The 23532-nt window shown below is 36.9% G+C and overlaps 1 protein-coding gene across 3 annotated transcripts; it reads left to right on the plus strand.

The window, feature by feature from the left end:
• Window positions 1-434: 434 nt before the first annotated feature.
• Window positions 435-22914, plus strand: LOC137396279 (jouberin-like). Of its 3 annotated transcripts, none has more exons than XM_068082478.1 (28): window positions 435-480; window positions 1633-1707; window positions 2053-2128; window positions 3360-3423; window positions 6420-6546; window positions 6850-7028; window positions 7173-7263; window positions 7476-7662; window positions 8621-8816; window positions 9305-9409; window positions 9664-9944; window positions 10733-10867; window positions 11274-11444; window positions 12012-12172; window positions 12271-12417; window positions 13052-13104; window positions 13485-13721; window positions 13866-14071; window positions 15502-15601; window positions 16257-16271; window positions 16847-16984; window positions 17979-18114; window positions 18982-19025; window positions 19302-19370; window positions 20544-20709; window positions 21918-21964; window positions 22292-22383; window positions 22487-22914. In XM_068082478.1, exons 1-28 carry the CDS (start codon window positions 438-440, stop codon window positions 22578-22580), a joined length of 3435 nt encoding a protein of 1144 aa, XP_067938579.1. In that variant the 5' UTR covers window positions 435-437; the 3' UTR covers window positions 22581-22914. The 3 variants fall into 3 exon arrangements, with proteins under 3 accessions (XP_067938579.1, XP_067938594.1, XP_067938585.1); XM_068082493.1 differs by having other exon boundaries at window positions 7197-7263; XM_068082484.1 differs by lacking the exon at window positions 16257-16271.
• The last annotated feature ends 618 nt before the right edge of the window (window positions 22915-23532 follow it).

Consider the following 23532-nt stretch of genomic DNA (forward strand, 5'->3'; position numbering starts at 1 on the left):
CCGAAGTGCGAACAACTAGCAGAAGAGTTGGAGTTGAACTAATTATTCTATTGATATGTCACACAACTACCATTTAATTTTACAAGTAAACCTTGGGATAGAACCATCATGGCCCGATTGTTCTTGTTCACATCTGAGTAGAACATAGAATAATCTTAATCTTAAACTCAGGTTCACATATCATCAACTTTTTACGCGACAATTGTCAACAAAATCATCTTTCTAGTAGAATACGTATAGAGCAGATAAATCTCAAAGTGCGTCATGTCATAGAAGTACTTTAACCACAAAACTACCTACATGTGACTAAATAACGGAACGTAAAATTCATATCGCTTACGCGCTTACGCGCGTTTACGTCACGCAGCAACTAAACTCTATCTAAGCCAATTACATAGCGGCTTGTACGACTACTGCGGAACAGTTAAAATACTGTCATGGACGCTGCTGGGGAAGAGTCTCTGCTAACCACTAAAACAGGTATTCGTAGGCTAGTTTTTTTCTCGTTTTTAATTTTAATGATGCAATATTAGTATATTTAAACGACAACATTTGCTTGCCAGCAAAATAACGTTACAATTGACCAATGCATACTAAGTCTCGACATATCACTTTTCGGTGACAAATCCGTACAATGTATTCATTCGTGCAACGAATGCAGCATGTGCGTATATCAATTAAATTACAACCATGTAATGCTATTATAATATTGACAATATCTAAACTGTTTTAAGTATAGATGAACAATAAAGCCATCTTGTTGTTTGGCTATGGTCATACTCGATCCCTACAGGCTGCAAAAAAGAGTTACACGCATCTCTACAGGTGGAAAGTCAGGCACTAACGTTGTGTAAAATTATTGTTTTTATGTTTGTCTTGCAAAGTTGAAATCTCAGTCTGTTGGCAAAGTGTTCATTGTCTTAATTTATGACGGAATTTGCTGGAATGTTGAAAGATAAAATTTCAAGCACATTTATGATAATAATTTACTAATTATTATGCCATTTTTCAATTACTTTGCATACAAACGAATTGTCTGCATTAATCAGCATTTTAGATTACTCACATTCTGTTACAGCGACAAGTTAAATGTAGCACTTAGCAGCGTGAACGTTCTAAACATATCTTTGAGGTTTTATACTATTCCATTAATTTCTTAGCTTTGGCTGAGTTAATTCACAATTATGAATTTTAACATTTTTGAATTTTTGTTTATTTTACTCGCTTGTTGTAAAAAAATAGGTATGTTTTCAGAACATTTTAATCAAGCTTTTATGCTTGAGAGAGATGCTTGAAAAGTTCATTTTAACTGCTGGATATAGTATTTACTTTGATTAAATTTGCCTTAAAATAAGTATTTAGTCTTAGTTTTTGCAGTACTGTTTGTTTGAGTGTTGCCTAATCACAACTGTTTTGATTAGCAATATAATTTATAATAGGCTCTGCCGTTTGATTACCAGCAGCCATTATATTTTCCTATACGCGTAAAAATTGGTTACATAAAGTATTAAGTATTAAGCCTGATTTAAAACAAGGTAAATTAGCTTACATCTTTAGACAAGATTTGAATGTTTTGCACTATAGAGGAAGGATAAGTTATACTATGCCGCTTTTTGGTTTACTTATTTGCAGACAAGAAAAAAATTAAAAAAAAGAAATCTGTGCCCAAGCGTGAAGATGCTGAGGATCCAAAAGACAACCTAGTTGGTATGTTCGCGACTGATTATTACCATTTGCTTTGCTCTATAATTTCTGTGACTGTCTAGCCTAGTCTGGAATACTCCAATTTTGTCTGCAATACTTCAGTCTTGTCTGGAGCACTCCAATTTTATCTGCAGAACTTCAGTGTAACATGTAAAACTCATTTTTTTATGCGAGACCATACTTACTATTGCAGTGGCTGTGAAATTAGCAAGCAGCACTTAATTGTCATTGATTTTATCAGATTTTAGCACCCATTTTTTGTTATGAAGATTACGAGCATCTTACTGGAGTTGATACTTCTTGTTAGAAACACAACATTATGCGTGTACAAGGTCTGTCATATTTTAGCTACTGACAGTATTAAGAAGTCTACCAAGGCAACGTTTGATTTGTATCTTGAGCAAGCGCAGGCCAACATTGTCAGGTACACCAATCGTTTATATGTCATGAAGTACTAATAATGTACATTGTAGTTGTGGTGCTTACACCAAGTAGTTGAGAAATGTGACTTGCACTGTGAACTCTTCTGAGAAAACTGCAATGTACATGGTCAATACACTCCAGATATTTATATCAACAATTTGTGATATGCAATTTAGCCATGTTGGCTTTGGAGTAACCAAGCGTGGTAGTAAGCTAGTGCTCTGTGTATTCATTTCTTTATAAAAATTGCTTATTGCAGTCTTGCAGTCAAAAAAGTGCTGTTGTGGTTTTTAAATTTATTCGTGATAGTCGTAAAACTACAATTCCAACAAGTTACTACAGCATCATTTCTATCAACATTTAAATGCATCAAAAATGATTTGTTAATAGCAACCCATACAATCATTTAACAAAACACTGTTTAAAATTTAAACTTCACACAATAGTACAAAATGTTGCTACATATACCCGTTTTCAGGCTTTCGCTGAATAGATTGGTAGACTGTCTGAGTAGTATGGCTGTATGTTGTCCAATGTGAATATCAAATGGTTGAGCTAGTTATCCACTATTTCACACTGCGTGCTGTTAACGTGTTTATAATACATGTACATCTACCTTAGACTGATTTCTATTAAATTTGTGATAACTTATATACTATTAAGATTTTAAACATAAGGATTAGCTGTTCGCTTGTTGAAAATACAATAAATAGCTGCATGTAAATTGTTTGGTCATTTGGAAGAATGTAGCATTCTAATTATGGACAAAAAACAAACAGATTACACAAGTGCACCAGCAGTTGATAGCGCGCGCTAGCGCTTCTAAACCCCCACTGCTACAGTCTGCGAGCGGTGTAGAAGCAGATGATATAAGCGATGCAAATGTCGCAGCATTAATAGTATTAAATGAGAAATCATTAAGATACAGTTGTGGTCCTCTATTGGACAGATGACAATGACAATACACTTTGAATCGACACAGATGGGTCTATTTTTCAAACATTCAATTTGTATGTTACTTTTGGTTATGTAAATGTATACAATATATCATTAAAGAGTGCAGGTGTTGATCGCTCAGTATTGGTGGCACTCGGCAAGGGACGAAGTTGCACAATACAGAATCTGGTAGTGAAGCTGACTACTTTACTGTAGCTTGGATTCAACTTACTATAGTTCTGTGTATCTTTTATATGCGATCAGCTAACTAATGTATTTTTCACTCATTACTACAGGGACAGGAAAGCATCACCTAAAAAAGGAAAAAGCCGACGAAAAAAGGAAAGTGAGGAAGTGCTGGTAAGTTGATATGACTGATATGGGCTGGTAGGTTGATAGGAGTGATATGGGTCAGTCGGTTTATAGGAGTGATATGGGCTGGTAGGTTGATAGGAGTGATATGGGCTAGTAGGTTGATAGGAGTGATATGGACTTGTAGGTTGATAGGAGTGATATGGGTTAGTAGGTTGATAAGAGTGATATGGGCTGGTAGGTTGATAGGAGGGATATGGGCTAGTAGGTTGATAAGAGTGATATGGGCTAGTAGGTTGATAAGAGTGATAGGGGCTGGTAGGTTGATAAGAGTGATATGGGCTGGTAGGCTGATAGGAGGGATATGGGCTAGTAGGTTGATAGGAGGGATATGGGTTAGTAGGTTGATAGGAGTGATATGGGCTGGTAGGTTGTTGGGAGTGATATGGGCTAGTAGGTTGATAGGAGTGATATGGGCTGGTAGTTTGATAGGAGTGATATGGGTTAGCAGGTTGATAAGAGTGATATGGGCTGGTAGGTTGATAGGAGGGAAATGGGCTAGTAGGTTGATAGGAGTGATATGGACTGGTAGGTTGATAAGAGTGATATGGGCTCGTAGGTTGATAGGAAGGATATGGGTTAGTAGGTTGATAGGAGTGATATGGACTGATAGGTTGTTGGGAGTGATATGGGCTACTAGGTTGATAGGAGTGATATGGGCTGGTAGTTTGATAGGAGTGATATGGGTTAGCAGGTTGATAAGAGTGATATGGGCTGGTAGGTTGATAGGAGGGAAATGGGCTAGTAGGTTGATAGGAGTGATATGGACTGGTAGGTTGATAAGAGTGATATGGGCTCGTAGGTTGATAGGAAGGATATGGGTTAGTAGGTTGATAGGAGTGATATGGACTGGTAGGTTGATAGGAGTGATGTGGGCTGGTAGGTTGATAGGAGTGATATGGGCTGGTAGGTTGATAGGAGTGATATGGGCTGGTAGGTTGATAGGAGTGATATGGGCTGGTAGGTTGATAGGAGTGATATGGGCTGGTAGGTTGTTGGGAGTGATATGGGCTAGTAGGTTGATAGGAGTGATATGGGCTGGTAGTTTGATAGGAGTGATATGGGCTAGTAGGTTGATGGGAGTGATATGGGCTAGTAGGTTGATAAGAGTGATATGGGCTGGTAGGTTGATAGGAATGATATGGACTGGTAGGTTGATAGGAGTGATATGGACTGGTAGGTTGATAGGAGGGATATGGGCTAGTAGGTTGATAGGAGGGATATGGGTTAGTAGGTTGATAGGAGTGATATGGGCTAGTAGGTTGATAGGAGTGATATGGGCTAGTAGGTTGATGGGAGTGATATGGCTAGTAGGTTGATATGAGTGACATGGGCTAGTAGGTTGATAGGAGTGATATGGGCTGGTAGGTGTATAGGAGTGATATGGGCTGGTAGGTTGATAGGAGTGATATGGGCTAGTAGGTTGATAGGAGTGATATGGGCTAGTAGGTTGATAGGAGTAATATGAGCTGGTAGGTTGGTAGGAGTGATCTGGGCTGGTAGGTTGATAGGAGTGATATGGGCTAGTAGGTTGATAGGAGTGATATGGGCTAGTAGGTTGATGGGAGTGATATGGCTAGTAGGTTGATATGAGTGATATGGGCTAGTAGGTTGATAGGAGTGATATGGGCTGGTAGGTGTATAGGAGTGATATGGGCTGGTAGGTTGATAGGAGTGATATGGGCTAGTAGGTTGATAGGAGTGATATGGGCTAGTAGGTTGATGGGAGTGATATGGGCTAGTAGGTTGATAGGAGTGACATGGGCTAGTAGGTTGATAGGATTGATATGGGCTAGTAGGTTGATGGGAGTGATATGGGCTAGTAGGTTGATAGGAGTGACACGGGCTAGTAGGTTGATAGGAGTGATAGAGGTGGAACGAGGCACGAGACATCTCGAGTATCGACCTGTCTCGTATCGGTCTCATCTCGACCTAACTATTACCAAACTCGAGACAGGAAATAGAACTAAAGCGCCTGCGCACGACTGTTAAAGCATGGCTTACGTGGTAACAACAACTCCATATATTGTAATGGATTGCTGGCAACTTCCTTTAAACTTGTACCAGGTTCATTACTACCTGTTGTTATTGATAATGTTGGCCGCCGAGTCTAATCATGTAGTCCAGACAACGGCCCTATTAATGTATTGTAGACCGGTTCTGTGTCCTTAAAACAGATACCGGGTCGTATCCAATTACCTTCCGGATAATCCGATTTAATAAATAAGACTGTTGCGGGGAAAATATTTGTAGTTTATTGTATCATGTCCAAACACCATTTGCCCTTCATAAAATTCGGGCTTCTTTTGTATACTACCAATTGCGGGTAAAACCTGCCCGTACACGGAGAATCGAACTAAAGGCCGTGTCGACCATAGTCCGTGTTCGGGTAACAGTGACATCGTTAGTTCAATATAAGAATATATACAGTAATGAATATAATTTCATGAGTACAATTTAAATATAATTCACATACTGCAGTTAATACACAAACAAAACCTAAAAAAAATATACATGTGCAAAGCAATATGTTTATAATAATTAGTATCAATCAAGCTCAAAATTCTTAGAAATATATATCTTCGCTATTTCAGAGCTGTTTGTGTCACTTTTGTTTACAAAAAATACATGCATATCGCAATTAAAATGTTGTATTTAAATCGTTTACACCAGGTGAAAATTCAATTTAAAAAGAGGTTTATCAATTTTATATATTAAGTACGCTAGTCCTTGTGTAGTGAAATCATCACCAAATGCACATTATTTTACTGTCTCGTGTCTCGAATTTTTACAAGACAGTGTCTCGAGTCTCGTCTCGAACTTAAAAAACCTGTCTTGTTCTACCTCTAGGGATTGATATTGGCTAGTAGGTTGATGGGAGTGTAATGGGTGGATAGCATCTGTTTTTCCAATGCATTGTGTTTAGTTTTTTACCAACTATCTTTGTTTTTTGTTGGTCTCTGCTTAAAAGGCATCTGTTACAGTTGGAAAATCTTAGGAATTCTAGGGAATTCCGGAAGGACACTGATGAAGAAACGAAAAAGAGAAACACTTATGACCCAGATGAAAGCAAGGAGAAAAGCAACAGGAAGAGAGATAAGCCGAGAAAAAGTAAGTTTGTTACTCGAGCTTGTCACATGGCTGTTATCATGTCACTCTCTACAACCATTCTAGACAATTCATGCTCACCCTTCTTCTTAAAATGTGGCTGGAGCACGTCATTGCAAGAGCTACACACTGAAATCCAAGTTGTAATTAACCTCAAGGAGATGTCAGGGTTGGAAACCAGAAAAGCTTACAGTAGTGCCTGTAAGATTTGGTATAAGTAAGCAATTCTGTTGTGTTACACTTGGTGTGAAACTTTCAACACGCTTTGCATGTTTCACTTCTAATGTAAATCATTTCTATTTTCAGAAAGCGCCAAGTCAGGATCTACTCAGGGTCTCGTTAGTCGCACTGAGGGCAATGAGAATATTGCTTTTGACTCCGGGGAAAGGGACGAAGCACCTCATGACAACCCTATGACCATTGATGAGCTCACAAAACCCACCAAATCAAAGAAAAAAGTAAAAAAAGAGAGAAAACGGAGTGAGGTATATGTTGAGGAGAGGTTTTGAATTTGTGTTTTATAGCTCTGTGAAAAAAGGCTCAGTTGATGTGGCTCTTAAATATAGTGAGGTACATATACAGCATTTTTTAGCGCTTTGACTGAGCCTCGTGAGCAATTCTTCTTTCAGGAAGAAACATCGTTTATTGAGCAGACAGAAAAGATTTCCTCTGAAGGGAAAGAGAAAAAGCTTAAAAAAAGGAAAGGCAAAGAGGCTGAAGGTAATACGATAGTCTAACTTTGTTATCAGACTTGATCAAGTTAGTGCTGAGTATAGAATTTACACAGAATATTTATGCCTTCAGATTGCAGAAACTCTCAACTCTAATGCTTGAAAGCTTTCGTTCGAGTGTAATGCTATTCGATAGTTGTCGAGGTATCTTTGGATGCTTATTGAAAGCTGCCCTCACATAATTATGACCTGTTTGTTCAGAGTCTGCGGCGGAGGATGTCGAGGAGAAGCCGATAGGAAGATTTGAATACACTGATGAAAACAAAATAGCCGGTGTTGTTGTGCATCGGGCAGAGAAGCTGAGAACCAATGATGTCATTGAACACCCTCTTGTCAGGGTTCATCTTATTGATGCTGACACAGGCCATCATCTTCAAAAACAAGACAAGTATGTAAGGCTGTTTAATCATGCAGAGTGTACCGAAGCATCTTTACTAATAAGCTCTGTTTAAACACACCAGTTGCCATTTTTATTCTGAGTCATGTGTACATTTAACGGCGATTTTTACTTGAAATTTTCCAATGGTGTCATCTTCCACTCTTTTATTGGTTTAACTATGCAGGAAGTTGCTTAGCTATGAGAGCGCAGAGAAGTCTTTTTTAGATGCGCACAAATGATGAGCTGTGTTTATCTTTTTTTAGTAAAGCGTCTGAGTAGTCTTTGGCATTCTACCAACAAGACTCATGCTAAATTGTTGCCTTTGCTTCACCTTGCTTATAATATCTTAGGGAGACTTCTGTCTATTGTTGGTCGCCAGGCTATGCATCACCATGTGGGTGTATGTATGTCAAATCGCATCCTTATCTTTAGTGTACTCATCAGGACTTGTTAAAGTGATAGTAGATAAATTTTCAACCAATTTATGGCTGCAATAAATACTTGCATCATCTGAGAGAAGATAGCGCTGTCTTACGTTGACAGTTCTGAATGTATGCTTCGCATTTCACAGATTATGTACACATGCTATTGTACCCAGAACTTTCTTGATCTAGTCTGTCATTCAACAGTTATTCTCTTGGTCACTTTGACCTATATTTGTTTTTCTGTGTCCTCATTTCCCTACTGTACACTTCAGCATGCTCCTAGCTGTTGATCACGTATTGCCATCCTCTCTATATTTTGTGCTTCTTTGAACGGAACTTTCAACTTCTATATGTGGTAGGCATTCACACGTTGATTAACTCTATTATAGAGATTATGTATAGCTATACTATACAGATATAGATACTGTATTTATAGATGTTGTAAATCTATGATAGAGATTATGTATAGATATAATCTATTGATATTTTTAGATGTTATAAATCTATTATAGATATTTATAGATGCTATAAATTTATCGTAGAGAGAGAGCAGTGACATCATTCTACGAAACAAAGAAAAGAGACGAGACCCTGGAAACCATTTTGCCTATAATGACTCAAGCATTTGACTTCAAAGACATGAGGACTGTTGTACCGTGGTGGGATGAGATGCTTGTTTTCAATGAGCCTTTCAATGGACTAGTCCAGGAAAAACCCAATGTTATTATGTTCTTCGAGGTAAAGTGACAGACGGGATCACTTTTGATGAAACATCATTGAAATTCGTTACCCATTCACTAAGTGCTTAAATCTTATGATTAGTAAGGTCTTGGACTCTTGGTTCACGTGAGTGCTCAGAGAACTTAAACACAATATAAAATAACGAGTACTTGATTATTTTTTATTTATTGTTAGAAAAAGAGAGAAGCAAGTTTTTCTATTTAGTGCATTGTAACTTTTTACTTAGTATATTATTTTGTTTTCCTGAATGTTGATGAGTTTTAACGTGAAACAAAAATTCTTCTGAGTGAGAATTTAATCATTCATCAGAGTGTTTGTTGGATCTTGAATAGACTTAATAAGTGTCTGTATCAGGTATGTCGTGTAATAGATTAATAATAATAAGCTATTGCACAATAATATCTGCGTACGACTGAACTGTCATGAGTTCACTGATGGCATCTTATTATCGGGAAATTATCATTGCATCATGTGGTTGCTTTTAGGTTTTAGATTTTGTAAGCATGAACAGAGCGCTCAAGAACAAGTACAGCAAGAATGTAATAAAAGGAGAAGAGGGTTGGCATAAGGAGGCATGGGCTTTCCTCAAGGTAGCCATCAATCTCATCATATTCAGTTGAGTAAGGACAAAGTTAGCAGGCTGATCGCGCATTGTCGAGATACTAAGGCTATTTATTAGTCTGTATTGGTCCGTAATTTAGTTTTAGGGTTCTTATCACACTCCTGCATGCGAATTGCACAAGGCTTATCAATGTCACAATATGATAGCACTTGTTATCAACTCAGATCGGCATGCCTGACCACTGGTAAAAAGCTTGAACTTCGCACTTTCCTCTTTTTGTAGCTCAGAGGCGTAAACGGAAAACTCAATGTAGACAAGCAGGTTCGTCTGCAGCTGTATGAGGTGCCTGTCTCTAGAGTGGTGACAGATGAAGTGCCTGTTTATCAATATTGGAAGTATTGCGTGAGAAGGAATTATCCCTCTTCACTCTATGTCACGGTCAAATCTCTTCTTCCTCCTGACGTAATTGTACCAACTGCCCGCTCCATGTTTCCTACACAGGCTGAGCAAGGCACAATGAGTGACAAACAGTTTCTTGACAGAGACTCAAGAAGTCACACTAAGTAAGCGTTGAGTTTTATCTTTAGTTATTGCCCAATCAGGTTTAAGTTCTGTTCGGCTTCACCTGATGGTTCAGCCAGAACTCTTGTGGCCATTATGTATCAGTCTATTTTTTTTAGCTGTTTGTGGCATCAAATAATTTCTTTGGCTTTTATCATGAATTTTACTCACTTCATTATATTATGATGATTGTACCATTAAAAATATATTACTGAGAGTCTGTTGCCTGCTGAGTAAACAGTGATTCAGTGGTGAGTCAATAAAATTTCTGCTTGGAGAAAATATTTCTACATAAATTTTTGCTTTATGCAGCAGGCTATCACTTCCCTTTATATGCTATTTTAACATCTGTTAGTATTGTATGTTTCTGTGATTTTGGTGTCTTAACTTCTTGGATTCTGTCAGGCCGGCTGACTTGTTGCTGCATGTCAAGTGTCAGAGTTGATTTATTCTGTTTTTTAGAAATGTGCTTCGGCTGTCAGATATTTGGAACTCTCAAAAACAGTAATTTGCCTGTTTTGTTACCTTTGAGCGTTCTTTGTTACACTTTCTATCTCCTTGTTCAGTTCACAGAGTACCGCATGGACTCACTGTTTTACCGTTTTGCACAAGTTTGGCAGTCTTGCTCTTGACCTGAGTACCTGAGAATTTGAAACTCTTTTTTGTTGAGATTTGCTAAACTTGTTTTATCAAATTATGTTCTTTACAATTACTATTAAAATTTTATTGCCGAGTCGTCTTGTTCCATGACCTCTTAAAGAATCAGGAACTTGATCTGTTTTTGTTACAGAGAAACGAGTGAGGATGCACCATCTAAGTGGAGTAAGCTTCCAGGGCAGATGTGTAGACTGCCAAACAGCATGCTGCTCAACCTTCCTGCCGGCAAAATGGGATGTCTTGTCCTGGCTTTCTCCAATGATGGCAGGTCAGCATTCCCTCTCTTAGTAACAGGTTGATGCTCCGAATAAAGCACGAGAGTCAAATGGCTGGACTTCTCAACTCTTTATAGCTTGAGATCCTTCTTTTGTATTTTGCTACATAGCTTCTTACGGTAGAGCGCTCTGTGCGCATTGCAGCATTAGCTAGTGGTAGGGGTCTCTAGGCTAGCATCAGCTTCCAAAGTTAAGCCAAAGTTAGTCAGGAGGTGTTCTGTTAATTAAGTTAAACCGATACATACAGTTGCACTTGGTAAGTATTTGCTGCTGGCTGGTCTTTAAGTAGCTTTTATGTTATTATTTATTTACCAATCTTAGTTTACTCTTCAGACATTAAACTTTTTAATATGAATCTATATTATTATATACATAGAATGCATATCATTGATTTTACAGGTACTTAGCTTGTGGTTGTCACGACAAGACCGCTTATCCTATCCTAATATATGAGATACCGGGTGGACAGTTGACTGCCACTCTAACAGGACACTACAATAACGTCTACGCGTTGAGTTGGTCAAGGGCTGACAAATATCTGCTCTCTGCCTCCTCTGATGGCACTGCCAGGTACTGCACCCATGTTCATTTTGTTGGAATATATTTAGCACTATCGTTGAGGTTATATGTTGTGATCAGCGAGGCATTTGAGGGAGTAAGCCGTCGTTCAGTGGTTATAGCATTGGAATACAGTCAGTAAATCAGTGGTTCAAACCACAGAGGGGTCATTGGTGGTGATAGGAAGGTCACCCAGTCACAATTGCTCTTGTTTTAAATCTCGTGCGCAAATGGTCACGATACATCATAAACCAGCATATACATATTTGAATTTTAAAATATAACAATCTCAAAATCCCTAAATTTTGAAATTGCGATCCCTAAATGGGAAAAGCCAAAAAAGGAGGTCAGTAAAGCATGTGGTAGTTGACATGTGCAGAGAGTACAGAGCATGTCTCATGTACAAGCTGTTAAGCAGCTAACATATGAATGCTGAAGTTGAGTAGAATAATAAAGACGAACTACCATGAATATTCTGAGTTATTTGATAGGAATATAAGTGTGTGTATAATTGTGTCATCACTGCTGTTACCTTTTACCAGTCCATATTTACTATTGCTTTGTCTGGTATCTCTCTAGAGTCTGGGAAGTTGTTAACAAGAAATGTCTGAAGCTGCTCCCCCACCCAACCTTTGTGTATTGTGCCAAGTTCCACCCGCGAGTGAGCAAGGTAGTGGTGACAGGAAGTTATGACAACATACTCAGAGTCTGGCATATAGACGGTGCAGACAACATCCAAGGTGATTGTTTATTTTCTTGTCTTGCGTGTCATACGTTGGCATGATGACTACTCGTCACCACTTGTCATTAATTCTTTAAATTGCTTCCATTGCTGTAGCTGACCTCCAGCAAGAGTTGGAAGGCCATGACTCGTATATCAATAGCCTTTGCTTCGATGAAGAAGGTAATAAGTTGTTTACAGCAGATAACATTGGCACTATCAAGATATGGAATGTCAATGTAACAGAAAAAGCTACAAAGAAAGGTGTGTTAATTTGTTTTGTAAAGTAACTGCCATTTCTAGTAATGACAAGCCAATTCTTCAAGTCCAAAGATAGCTACATTCTTTTAAATTAGCAAACTTAATGAATGTAATTAATTTGAAAAAGTGTGATAATGGAATAGCTAATACCACAGAATATAGGATATAGTCACAAATGTTATATTGTTACTACAACAATTAAACTCAGGTACGAAAATATTTTTTATGTTACTTTTTATCTGATATTTAATATTGCATATTTAAAATTATTTTAGATAGGTAAAAATTTTGTCATGTCTAAGAAAACCGTGTGTTTGTCTCATAGATTTTACAGGTTTACAGGATTTTACATCTCTTAAGATATTTTCTACATACGAATACAATTCATGCTAAATGATAACAAGTTTTATTGTTTAACTCTGAGCAGAGTGAGTTAACTCTACAAGCTCGTAAATTTTAGGAAACACCACTACTAGTCACCTGTTTTAGGAAACACCACTACTAGTCACCTGTTTTAGGAAACACCACTACTAGTCACCTGTTTTGTATAAACTTCTATTCATATTCTTCATTATGGCATCATCAGTGTGAGTATTTTTGTCTGGCAGCGACACTTTCATCAGCTCATCATTTTTAGGAATCACCAGAGACTGGACTCTCAACTCAACCGTGGTCAATGAAGAGTTTAAGGTATATTGTATAACATCATAACTAGATGTCAGCCATCTGCGTGCAGGTATTACCCATCCTATTCGTAATCTTCTCTCTCACCTCGGTCTTATTCAGGACATGTTTACTTTTCTCGTTACTTTTTTTCCAAACAAACCGATTTCTGGTAAAATATGGTTTCTGATATCTTTTATTGCTGCTAACTATCACATTATGTCATACTACTGCTATTTGTTTCAGATTCTTACGTTGCCAAAACTTAACAAAATATTCACGTTTATTGAAGTTTTTGAATCTAAAGTTGGAATTTAGTAGCATAGTTCGTGTGGTTAATCTGTTACTCGGCAAGCTCACTAGCATTTGTTCAATGGACAATCTCTAATCTACAACATCGTTTATAGGATCAAAGAATTAGCTACATCATGGTGCATCCCAATGGCAGGCGGCTTCTGGTGCAAACTAAGGACAACACTATCAGGATGTTGGACCTACGCATGGAGACTGTCACTCAGCGATATATCGGCGCTCTCAATTTTAGAGAGATTGTACACAGTGACATCACTATCTGCGGCACTTTTGTCTTCAGTGGCAGCGAGGATGGCTGCGCCTACGTGTGGAACACCGAGACAGGAGATCAGGTTTGAGGAGCAATTGAATTTTAGGTTTCTTAGGTTTTGTTAGAGTGCACACATGATGCTTCTCTACTATTTGATGAGAAGTTAAATATTATGTGCTCTGCCAGTCAGTTACGTTTATAGATTATATAGCAACCATCTTTACAGGTGGCTGTCTACTCAGATCTGCATTATCCTCAGACAGTAAATGATGTCAAGTTTCACCCTCTCGATCATATCGTGGCCTTCTGCTCAAGGGGAGACAACCAGAAAGTTCAAGTTTTCAAATATGACTTCAATTGGATTGGGAAAGAAAACCAAAGCAAGTACACTCTGGTCAGTCAGTCCCATCTCACGGCTGGAAGGAATTCTGCGTATGTAACACCTATATTTATATCAGTGGAGTTACGGGGGTTGAGTTGGGTGGGTTGGGTGTCTCTAGCTGAAGTTACATCACAAAATATCTTCTTAGTAGTAAACTTTTAAGCTTTAAGAAATCATATTGCTGGGTTTTTTGTACCAAGCTTCAAATTCAAAGTATGCAAATTCTTTTTACAAAAGTTCAAAAAACTTAAACTCGACCACTGAATGATAAATATTGTAAGCTTATGATAGACGCATTTTTAAACTTACAGAAACTGCTTGTAGGGTTGATAGGAATACCATAATTATTAGGTTTTTAGCATAATAGTAATTGTGAATTATCTGCTGAGATGACGACTCCTTCTTCATTATCTGCTAAGTGTATTATGTTGGTTGATATTTTACTGTCTTGTTGGTCTAATTGTTATAGCCAATTAGATGGTAGGGTGCCTCGTAAGTGGACTCCAGTCTCTCTACAAAGAGTTTGACAATGATCTTCCATTTTAATAATAATCATTGGGGTTGAAATGTCATCAAAATGTCATTGTTCCCTTTGCGCCTCATTTATATCTTGTAGTGAGTTCAACTCATTTACGCTGTCAGTGTATATTATCAGAAATCGATGCCTACATTCTGTTCCTAAAAGGCTCTGCTGAATCCTTTGTGCTGTAGGTTCACTATCTTCATGAAATCCCAACTTTTTAATAAAATGAAAAGCATGAGTGCTTTTCCTACTAAATAACCAAAATCAAAGATGGCTAGTGGAATTGGAATGCCGACAAACATTGCACTTTATAACAATGTTAATAGTAACAAAACTTATATGTCTATGCCTTGTGTATTACATCGTTATTGCAATCTAGTAGGTATCTGGTGGTCTGTTGTGGTCAATCGGCAACAAGTTATTGTTAATCTTTTGTAATTTAAGTAAATTTGATACTGATGAGCATTCTAATCTTTCAAATCCAGCACCTTGCTATTCGTGACAAGAAGATATGCACTGTATTGGCTATGGTTCCCTTCAAGTTTCCATTGTTTCAGCTCACTCCCCGCATGACCTTGAAACTTTAACAATTCTTATAGAGTTTTTGATGAATTTATTCATCGAAAATCTGTGGGCGATCGAATCACAGAATATCTCGATGACGAACTTAATGACTACCTAAGCAAATCTCCTCCTAAGGTCTCCAACTTTCCTGCCAGAATGCGTCAATCACTTGTATTAACCAAATATCACCACAGGCAAAATGCGCTTCCTTTTAGAGCTTATTATGGTTGTTCGTTGTTGTGTTCTCTTGTTCATGATTTTGAGTTACGGCTTTTGTTTTACGCGAATGATGTGAAGTATGCCAGACAACAAGCCGGTGCAGTTTACACAAAAATATTTAACAGTAGCTTGTATTGATTAACTGTATTTTATTTGTTCCTTTGTTGGTTTTAGTCTTCCATCTGACGATGAAATGACTGTTCAAAAAGAAGAAAAATCCTTACAGATTGATGCCAAGAAGAATAGAGCTATGAAGAAATTGGAGTCTGTCATGGTAAATGTCATTTTAGAATTGATTCATACAATCTGTTTACATTTGTCTGTAATAAGAGGAGGTAACAAGTGAAATGTTCTGCACATCATACGAATAGGATTGTGTTGGTGCTTATTTAATGACTTTACATGTTAAACTCATTTTATCCCAGAGCATGAAAATTTACTTGATGGTCAAACTGATGGTTAACATCACAGTCTTGTTAACTGTTATCAAACATAGGTGGTTAACATTGTAGTCTTGTTAACTGTCATCAAACATAGGTGGTTAACATTGTAGTATTATTGCTTGTCATCAAACATAAGTGGTTAACCTTGGAGTCTTCTTGCCTGTCATCAAACATACATGGTTGGTACTGGAGTCTCACTAAATTACATAACCAAAATGGCCACTTATGACCTGATATTATTTAGAAACATCAATGCATGCTGTACGTACTGTTATCAACAATGTTTTTTTGTCACCTAGGTAGTAGATTTGGCAGAGGAGCAATGTAAGGTGGGATGCTCTTCCAGCCACATTCATAAACCTTTTTTGACAATTGAACTCTGGTCTCTTGTTCACAAGTTAGGTGTTTCAGGCCACTAGGCTACAACTGCTTGTAAACAATGCTGTCTGGCCGTATTAAAAGCGCATACTTCTGTTATATTCATAGGTGGACACAGAAAAGGTAAATTGACAGATGTCTGTTTCTGGCTAGAGTAGGATGTAGCATGCATGTTTAACTTCATTGACTGGCATGCCCTCTATCACTGTAAAACCACTGTGTGCAGAGCTACTGTTAGAGCAAGACATGTCGGCCAGAGTTTATTACTTGTTGCGTGTGCTATTAACACTACTTGAGCAATGTTAGGAAGGGCCTGTCTTACCCCTAACCTTGCATGTGTTTGGTTGTATCTGAATAATGAATCTGAAAAACTGTTTCTCACAACTTTGTGGAGTTCACTAGTACACTACTAGATATTTATTATGTAATTTGACATATGTGCTCCAGAGTATCAGCGACTTCTAAACTATTTAGGTCTCACATTTCATGTATATTGTGTTTTTCTTATAGCCCGCCAAATATACTGGCTGAAACTTGGCCACTCCTAGCACCTGCTGATGAATGTCAGCAGTGTCCATAATCATCAACAGAGTCCAAGTTTAATGTGCAGACAAATTTTTCAAAATTGTTTCCACTTCAAACAGCTCATATTGTTATGGCAAACGGAGTGTGTCTGTATCTCTCTGTTACACCTGCAGGCATTCTCAAGGGGAGTGAACAAGCAGCAGCGTCAGCCGGATGCAGGTTTTCTCTCCACTTCTCCTCCTGGCACTGTAGATATGACAGAGACATGGGGTTCTACCTTTGATATGAGCTATGCGCAGCCAACGATGACCGTAAGCTACTCACTAAAGTATTTTACTTTATCCTTTTTAGTGTTTTGGAGTTGTTCCATCAACATAATGATAAACCGTGTTTTTAATATGCTAGCTACAAGCTTCGCACAATTTTATATGAGTGTCACACCTACAGTATATTATATTTGTGTCACACCTGCTGGATATATTACCCTTCTAATGCTTGTTATATCCGAACTGTGTATGTTATCTATGTGTTATTGTGTAAATCCAAACTTCATTAAAGATATATTTCTCAGCAGCTGTCTGTTTTATGAACGAGCAACTTGCAGGGAAGAAATTGTCAAATTGTACCTATGCCAACGCAGTTACATCTTCTACAAGAAAACCTGCGCAGTATTTTCTATTACGCCTAAACTTTCAACAAAGATTGATTTAAATACATGTATTACAATTAATAGATATGCCTGAACAGGTGTTTCAAGGAAGTTGATTAAAGGTCATGCATCTCTTATACTACTATTGTTCTGTCAACATTTCAAGAACAGTAACAACTAAACCAGCTAAATAACATTATAATACGTTGAGTGAGAGCAGGTGGTTTTATTCTTAACAATATATAGCAACTAAAAGTAAAAAACCACAGTAATTTTTCAAACTATTTAGAAAGACCGCGGAACACAAAGATTTTGCGATAGGCAACTATCACGGTTTTATGACAACTATAGCTGTGTGTATAATATGTTCAGATGTAGCAGTTGTGAAACTGACTCATGATGTTTTGTTATACTTGTAGCTCCACTTATTTGCTGATTGCTAATCCCTTGATTTGTTTAATTTGACAAAATATAGTATTAGTAGAACAACTCCGCACGCTAGTATATATTGTGTACTGTTTATGTACATTATATATCACCAAAATTTTAACTGTATATCGAATATTGTGTATGTAGACTATATATATATTACCTGTACATAGTAATTACTCACACAGTGTTACATTAGCAATACACTGTGTACTATATACTGGTAGGGCTTGGGGCCTACCATAATGTCACCTCATGCACCAAAGACTGGAGAGATTGAAGCCCGAAGGAGCCACCTCACCTCTCAGATGCAGTACATGAAGAAGGGTTCCTCACAAGGTTGGAGACCAGGCTTCAGTCATAGTGAGTCAGAATTTTGAAAATAACGAAATCTTTTTTTGTCTTGCAGTCTGCTTGACTCAGGCATCTTAAACAAGATGCACGATAGCTACAAATTGCATCTTATTATTTTCTACTAGCATAGCTTCCGTTGTCTATGTAGACTGCTGGAATGTAACTACATGTATATATCATCTGTATGCCTACCGCATGTGCCTTTCTATTGTGAATCCCTAAATAAAATTTTATTGCAAAATGATTTATGTACGCTTAGTTATAGTTCTTTTTTTCATATCCCATTTTGAAAAATGTTTTTGTTGGCTTAATACCCATTTGAAAGTACTCCTGCTAAAACTATAATATGAAAAAATAATGTAACAAAGTGAGCTGCAGTACAAGAAATAGCCAACTCCATATGGTGAACGTGCAATTTATTTATGTAGTACCATTAATAAATGTGAAATATTTATAAAACTATGAATTTTTAATTTATTCATTTTGTTAGAAGACCTTATTAGCTCAACTATTAACACATCGACATTGTTGATCCGTTACATTTATCTCTGATAAGCTCACTTACCATAAATGAGGGCATGTGTGTTGGAGTAACAACCTTGTTATTGGAAAGTCTATTACACTCTGTCCATTTCAATCATTATATTCTGTTGTAGTGTATGTCGTTAACAAATAATTGCTGAACATCATAATTTTTTTAATACAAAACCATAGTTTTCAGTAAAGAATACCAAAAATCGCAGAGTCCTTTGTCAATTTCGTGTATCACAATATAAAACCTCTTTTACTTGACTAAAGCATTTTTACCATTGCTTTTTCTGTACATCATGCCACTCTTTCGACTTCTATATAACTTTTCAATTATTTTCATTGCAGTTGGATCTAGAGGGGATTTGCCTCCTCCTATCAACATGACTATGGTGAGTTATTCAACACCTAATGACTCTTGGAAGTTGCTAAGTTAGGCTAAACATGCGGCTGTGGTTCAAAGCACATTTGTAATATTTAGCATAATATAGGTTACATCAGTCAATACGAGCTGACGTTATAACTCTATTCGGTAGCCTAGGTAGCAATATTAGGGGAAAGACTAGTTATTCTCTGCTTTTCATTTGAACCCGCATCTCTATTGTAAGTTGCTTCTGTTGAGGTGTTAATGATTATGATTAATGCCTAGCTTCTCTATGTATCCCCAGACAAGCCAGGGCAATCAAGGAGGAGGTCTTACACTACAAGGCATTGATGACATCAAACCTAAAGGCGAGGTTAGTGCTGATCACTTTGTTCTCTTTTGCAAAAGAGAAATATTTGTGTCGCTCTAGTAAATACTGACTGCCACAATGATGCACATTATTGGTTTTTATCATTGAAGGCTCAACACACTTGTTAGTAGTATTCAAATTAAACACGCATTTAAATAGTATTCTATTCTGCCCGCTATATCAAAACTTTTTATAGGTAGCTTAAAAATGGTTAACGATCAAGTCAATTCATGTTTCTACTATATGGCTTGGCTCTTTTTGATGACTATCAAATCAAGGAAGACAATTGGAGCACATCTCCATACACAACACTTCGTGTATTTATATGAACATAGATACACTGTACATCACTTGACGTACAGCATGTTATCTCAGCAGTTTCAACATGACTAAACCTATCGTACTCTCAATTGATGAGACAATGGAGAGTTTAGCATAATTTTAGCATAATCCATCAAAATTTTAAATACGAAAATACTGGTACTTTTCAATAGTCGATACTGGCAAAAACCTAGAAATGAGATATCGAGATTAAATACATCAGTGAAGCGCACGAGGTACTTTGTTTGACCAAAGCAAAAGAGAATGTATAGGCAAATTCTACTCGAGAATGTCCATGTGAACATTTTTTTGGTTTTACAATTTCTAGCGATTGCCCTTTGCAATAACTGGAAATTGAAGATTGAATTTGTGCCATTACAGTTGCACTGTAACGGCACATTTGAAATTGAAACGGCACGATTGAAAATTACAAATAATTAAAAGTGAATAATGGATTTTGAAATAACGTTTTAAAAAATTCAAAACAACCGCAAATGGTAATATTAATTCATATTAAAATGAACATATTTAGCTTTAATCGCAATAAGGATGCTGTACATATAAGCTAAATATGATAACAGCATAGCCTTGTGGTTAGGTGCGTGTGTTTGTATACTTGCATTTACAATCGTCACGAGTTTAATTCCTGCACAGCGGAATTTTTTCATTGCTAAGCTCTAATTGCTATAGGTGGACACAGCGACAATAGAAAATAATAGATAAATTTTGAGATTTATATATAGATCTTTTGAAAAAATCTAATCTATAGCAGTAGGAGTTGTCCACCCCAAAGTGTCTTGAAGTTTGACAAAATTAACAGAAATGACCAAGTGTATGCGCCCAATTATTTTTCAGGTCGTGGCTCTGTATGACTACCTTGCACAGCGGTCAGATGAGTTGTCCTTTCACAAGGATGACATCATCTTACTTCTATATGAGGACACTGAACACTGGTGGATGGGTGCACTGAAACACACCGGGGCACAGGGCTTCATCCCTTCAAATTATGTCGAGAGAATAGGTTAGTCTTAGTAATAAATGAATTTGGTACTAATTGGATCTATAGCGAGTTTTGTAGATTTTATAATATGGTGACAGACGTCGTCATTTGATGATCATAAAAATTCTTAAATAAGACAGATAGTTTGGTCGGATCTAAATTTGTCTAACAATGTAGGCTACTGTCATTCATTGGCCTAAAACCGATATGCTATATCCACTCCTGTTGACTTGTTTAAGTTAGTGCTTAACGTAAGTGTGATTAGAAAACTTGGTTCAATTTCTGGGGTGAAGATATGTTTGGAAAACAAAAACCATTAAAATTTGATTAACATGATCACATTCCAAATGTAGTTTCATATCAAGCTTTTCAATGCAAGCTGACACACTCTGTGTTTATAATCAAAATTTATATGGAATTTGCTTAGAGAAAGGAAAAAAATTTTCTCAGCCTTTTATTTCAAATTTTTAAAATCTGTTTATATCAGTTTTACATTTGCAAGTTTTACAACAGTAGAGGTCAGTGAGGTAGTGGTCATTAAGTTATATCGCATACTTAAATCTAAGACTGCAGCTTGAAAATTAAGCAAATATTATTACTATATATTAGCCTCTTCTTGATGTGTAAAGAACTCAGCAGCAGGTTCCTTGTTTGTGAGGCTTTGTCATGCTAATACATCTGCTAGAAACATCTATTAAAGAATATTTATAATAAACATTCCCAATGTTGTCAAATAAGTCATTATATTAAAAGAACATAGAGTCAAAGAAAAAGCTAAATACAAAGACACAAATGAATTTATCTATTGTTAATGTTGAGCTATCAACATTTACTGTGAAACAATTACATGTAAAATATCATAAGCCTTTGATTTGCTATTTTCAAGCTGTTTTGGTGTAGGCTTTACCAAACACTATACCATACAAACAATGTTAATATACATGCGTACATAAAGCATTGCTCATTGTAACTCCATTTGACTTTTCATAGCAGAACATTTAAATGTATTATCTGTAATCTGGATAATTGCTTCAAACACTGCTGCCAATATTTAGTTTGTTTGGCCATTGAGCGTTCCCGAATGCATTAATCTAACTGGCAATAAATAGGAACAGTTCAGATTTATGAACTGCAAATAATTTATTCAGTGGGTTTTTCTATCCACGACTTATGGCCAAATATTACTAGTATGCCATGCGTGTTATTCATTAGCTGAATCCATCTTGCAGATGGGATGCACCATGCTAGCAAATCGCCGGCTGCTTCTACTAGCAAGGTAAGAACTATCTAGGCTGCAGAGATGGCTGACATTCATTTCACTTGTTCCCACTGGCACTGTCTTATCAGTGTTTTATGCTTTCAAGATAACTGCAACTTATATAAAATGGATATTGGCCACATTAATTTATAAATACACAATTGCTTTTATTTTTGTACATGTTACACGGTTAACACAAAGCTATTCAGCCTGTGAGTGCTTCTTGTGGTAAAGCTTAGCATTTCTTGAGATTTGAACTCAAATACTTGTAGAAACCCGATGTTCTTACTGCAAGTGCTAGTCACCTAAGAAGTTAGGTCAATGTTGATATGTTACCTGTTGCAGGGTCATACCGCTGTTATGCACAAGGGCGAGCTAAAAATCATCTCTGGTACAGAAAGTGATGCAAGCAGTGAAGATAACCTCTCTAGCACTGGGTAGGCAGCTATAGAGCTTTATGCTTTCAATATTTTCCACCTCCTAGTGATTCTCTAACTGTTATCTTTCATTTCTGGCTGATACACTAGAAAACTTTTGCAGGAAAAGGCGGCGAAAGCGCAGAGGTACAAAATCTCGAACTGGGGCAAAACATACAGAAGCTGGCTCGCTCGCCTTTGACCAGCTTCTGCAATAATGCCTGCCACTCAACTTCCGTCGAATCACTTGGATTCTCATTTGATACTTGAGTTTTTTATTCTTGTTTAGATTTGTTTAATATTATATAATGCCTTACATCGCTCTAGACTAAGATGTGTTTAATAATTGCATTATTCTTCCATGAGAATTAGTGGAAAGACTTTCTCAATTTACTTAACTACATACCAGTAGTCATACAGTAATAGTTTTAATAGTTTTTATCCGTCCATCACAAAATTTTTATGTACCAAGTTTTTTTTAAATTGGAAAATTACTCTGGTGTTTTACCTGTAGTTGCTATATATTGTTAGGAATAAAACCACCTACTCTCACTCAGCGTATTATAAGGTTATTTAGCTGGTTTAGCTGTTACTGTTCTTAAAATGTTGACACAACAATAGTAGTACAAGAGATGCAAGACCTTTAATCAACTTCCTTGCAACACATGTTCAGGCATATCTATTAATTTTAATATTTAAATCAATCTTTGCTGAAAGGTCAGATATGACAGAAAACACTGCAAATTTCTTAGTCGCGAGTACATCCATGTTGGATTAGGTGGTTGAAACAGCTTGACAATTTTCTCATTCATATACGGATAGCTGCTGTAAAATATAAGTTTTACTTTTAATCCTGTCATTGCATCTTGATAGTCATCTGAACATAAAAATGCCATAAATTGATCATGGCAATAAGAAATTTCTAGCTTTCAGAAAAAGTAAACAATAGAATATTTGATGGTAAAGGTGTGGTAAAGGTGGCAAAGAGGTTTGTAGAACTGAAGCTAAATAGCTCACTTCGGTATTTTGCTGTAGAACAGTCATCATTAGGATAAGAACATTTGTGCAAGTTCAAGTGACATAGGTATTGTGCAACCTGTGCAGTATTGTGCAACCTGTGCAGTATTGTGCAGTATTGTGCAACCTGTGCAGTATTGTGCAACCTGTGCA

Source organism: Watersipora subatra, chromosome 1 (assembly GCF_963576615.1).
Source record: "Watersipora subatra chromosome 1, tzWatSuba1.1, whole genome shotgun sequence".
Lineage (NCBI taxonomy): Eukaryota > Metazoa > Bryozoa > Gymnolaemata > Cheilostomatida > Watersiporidae > Watersipora > Watersipora subatra.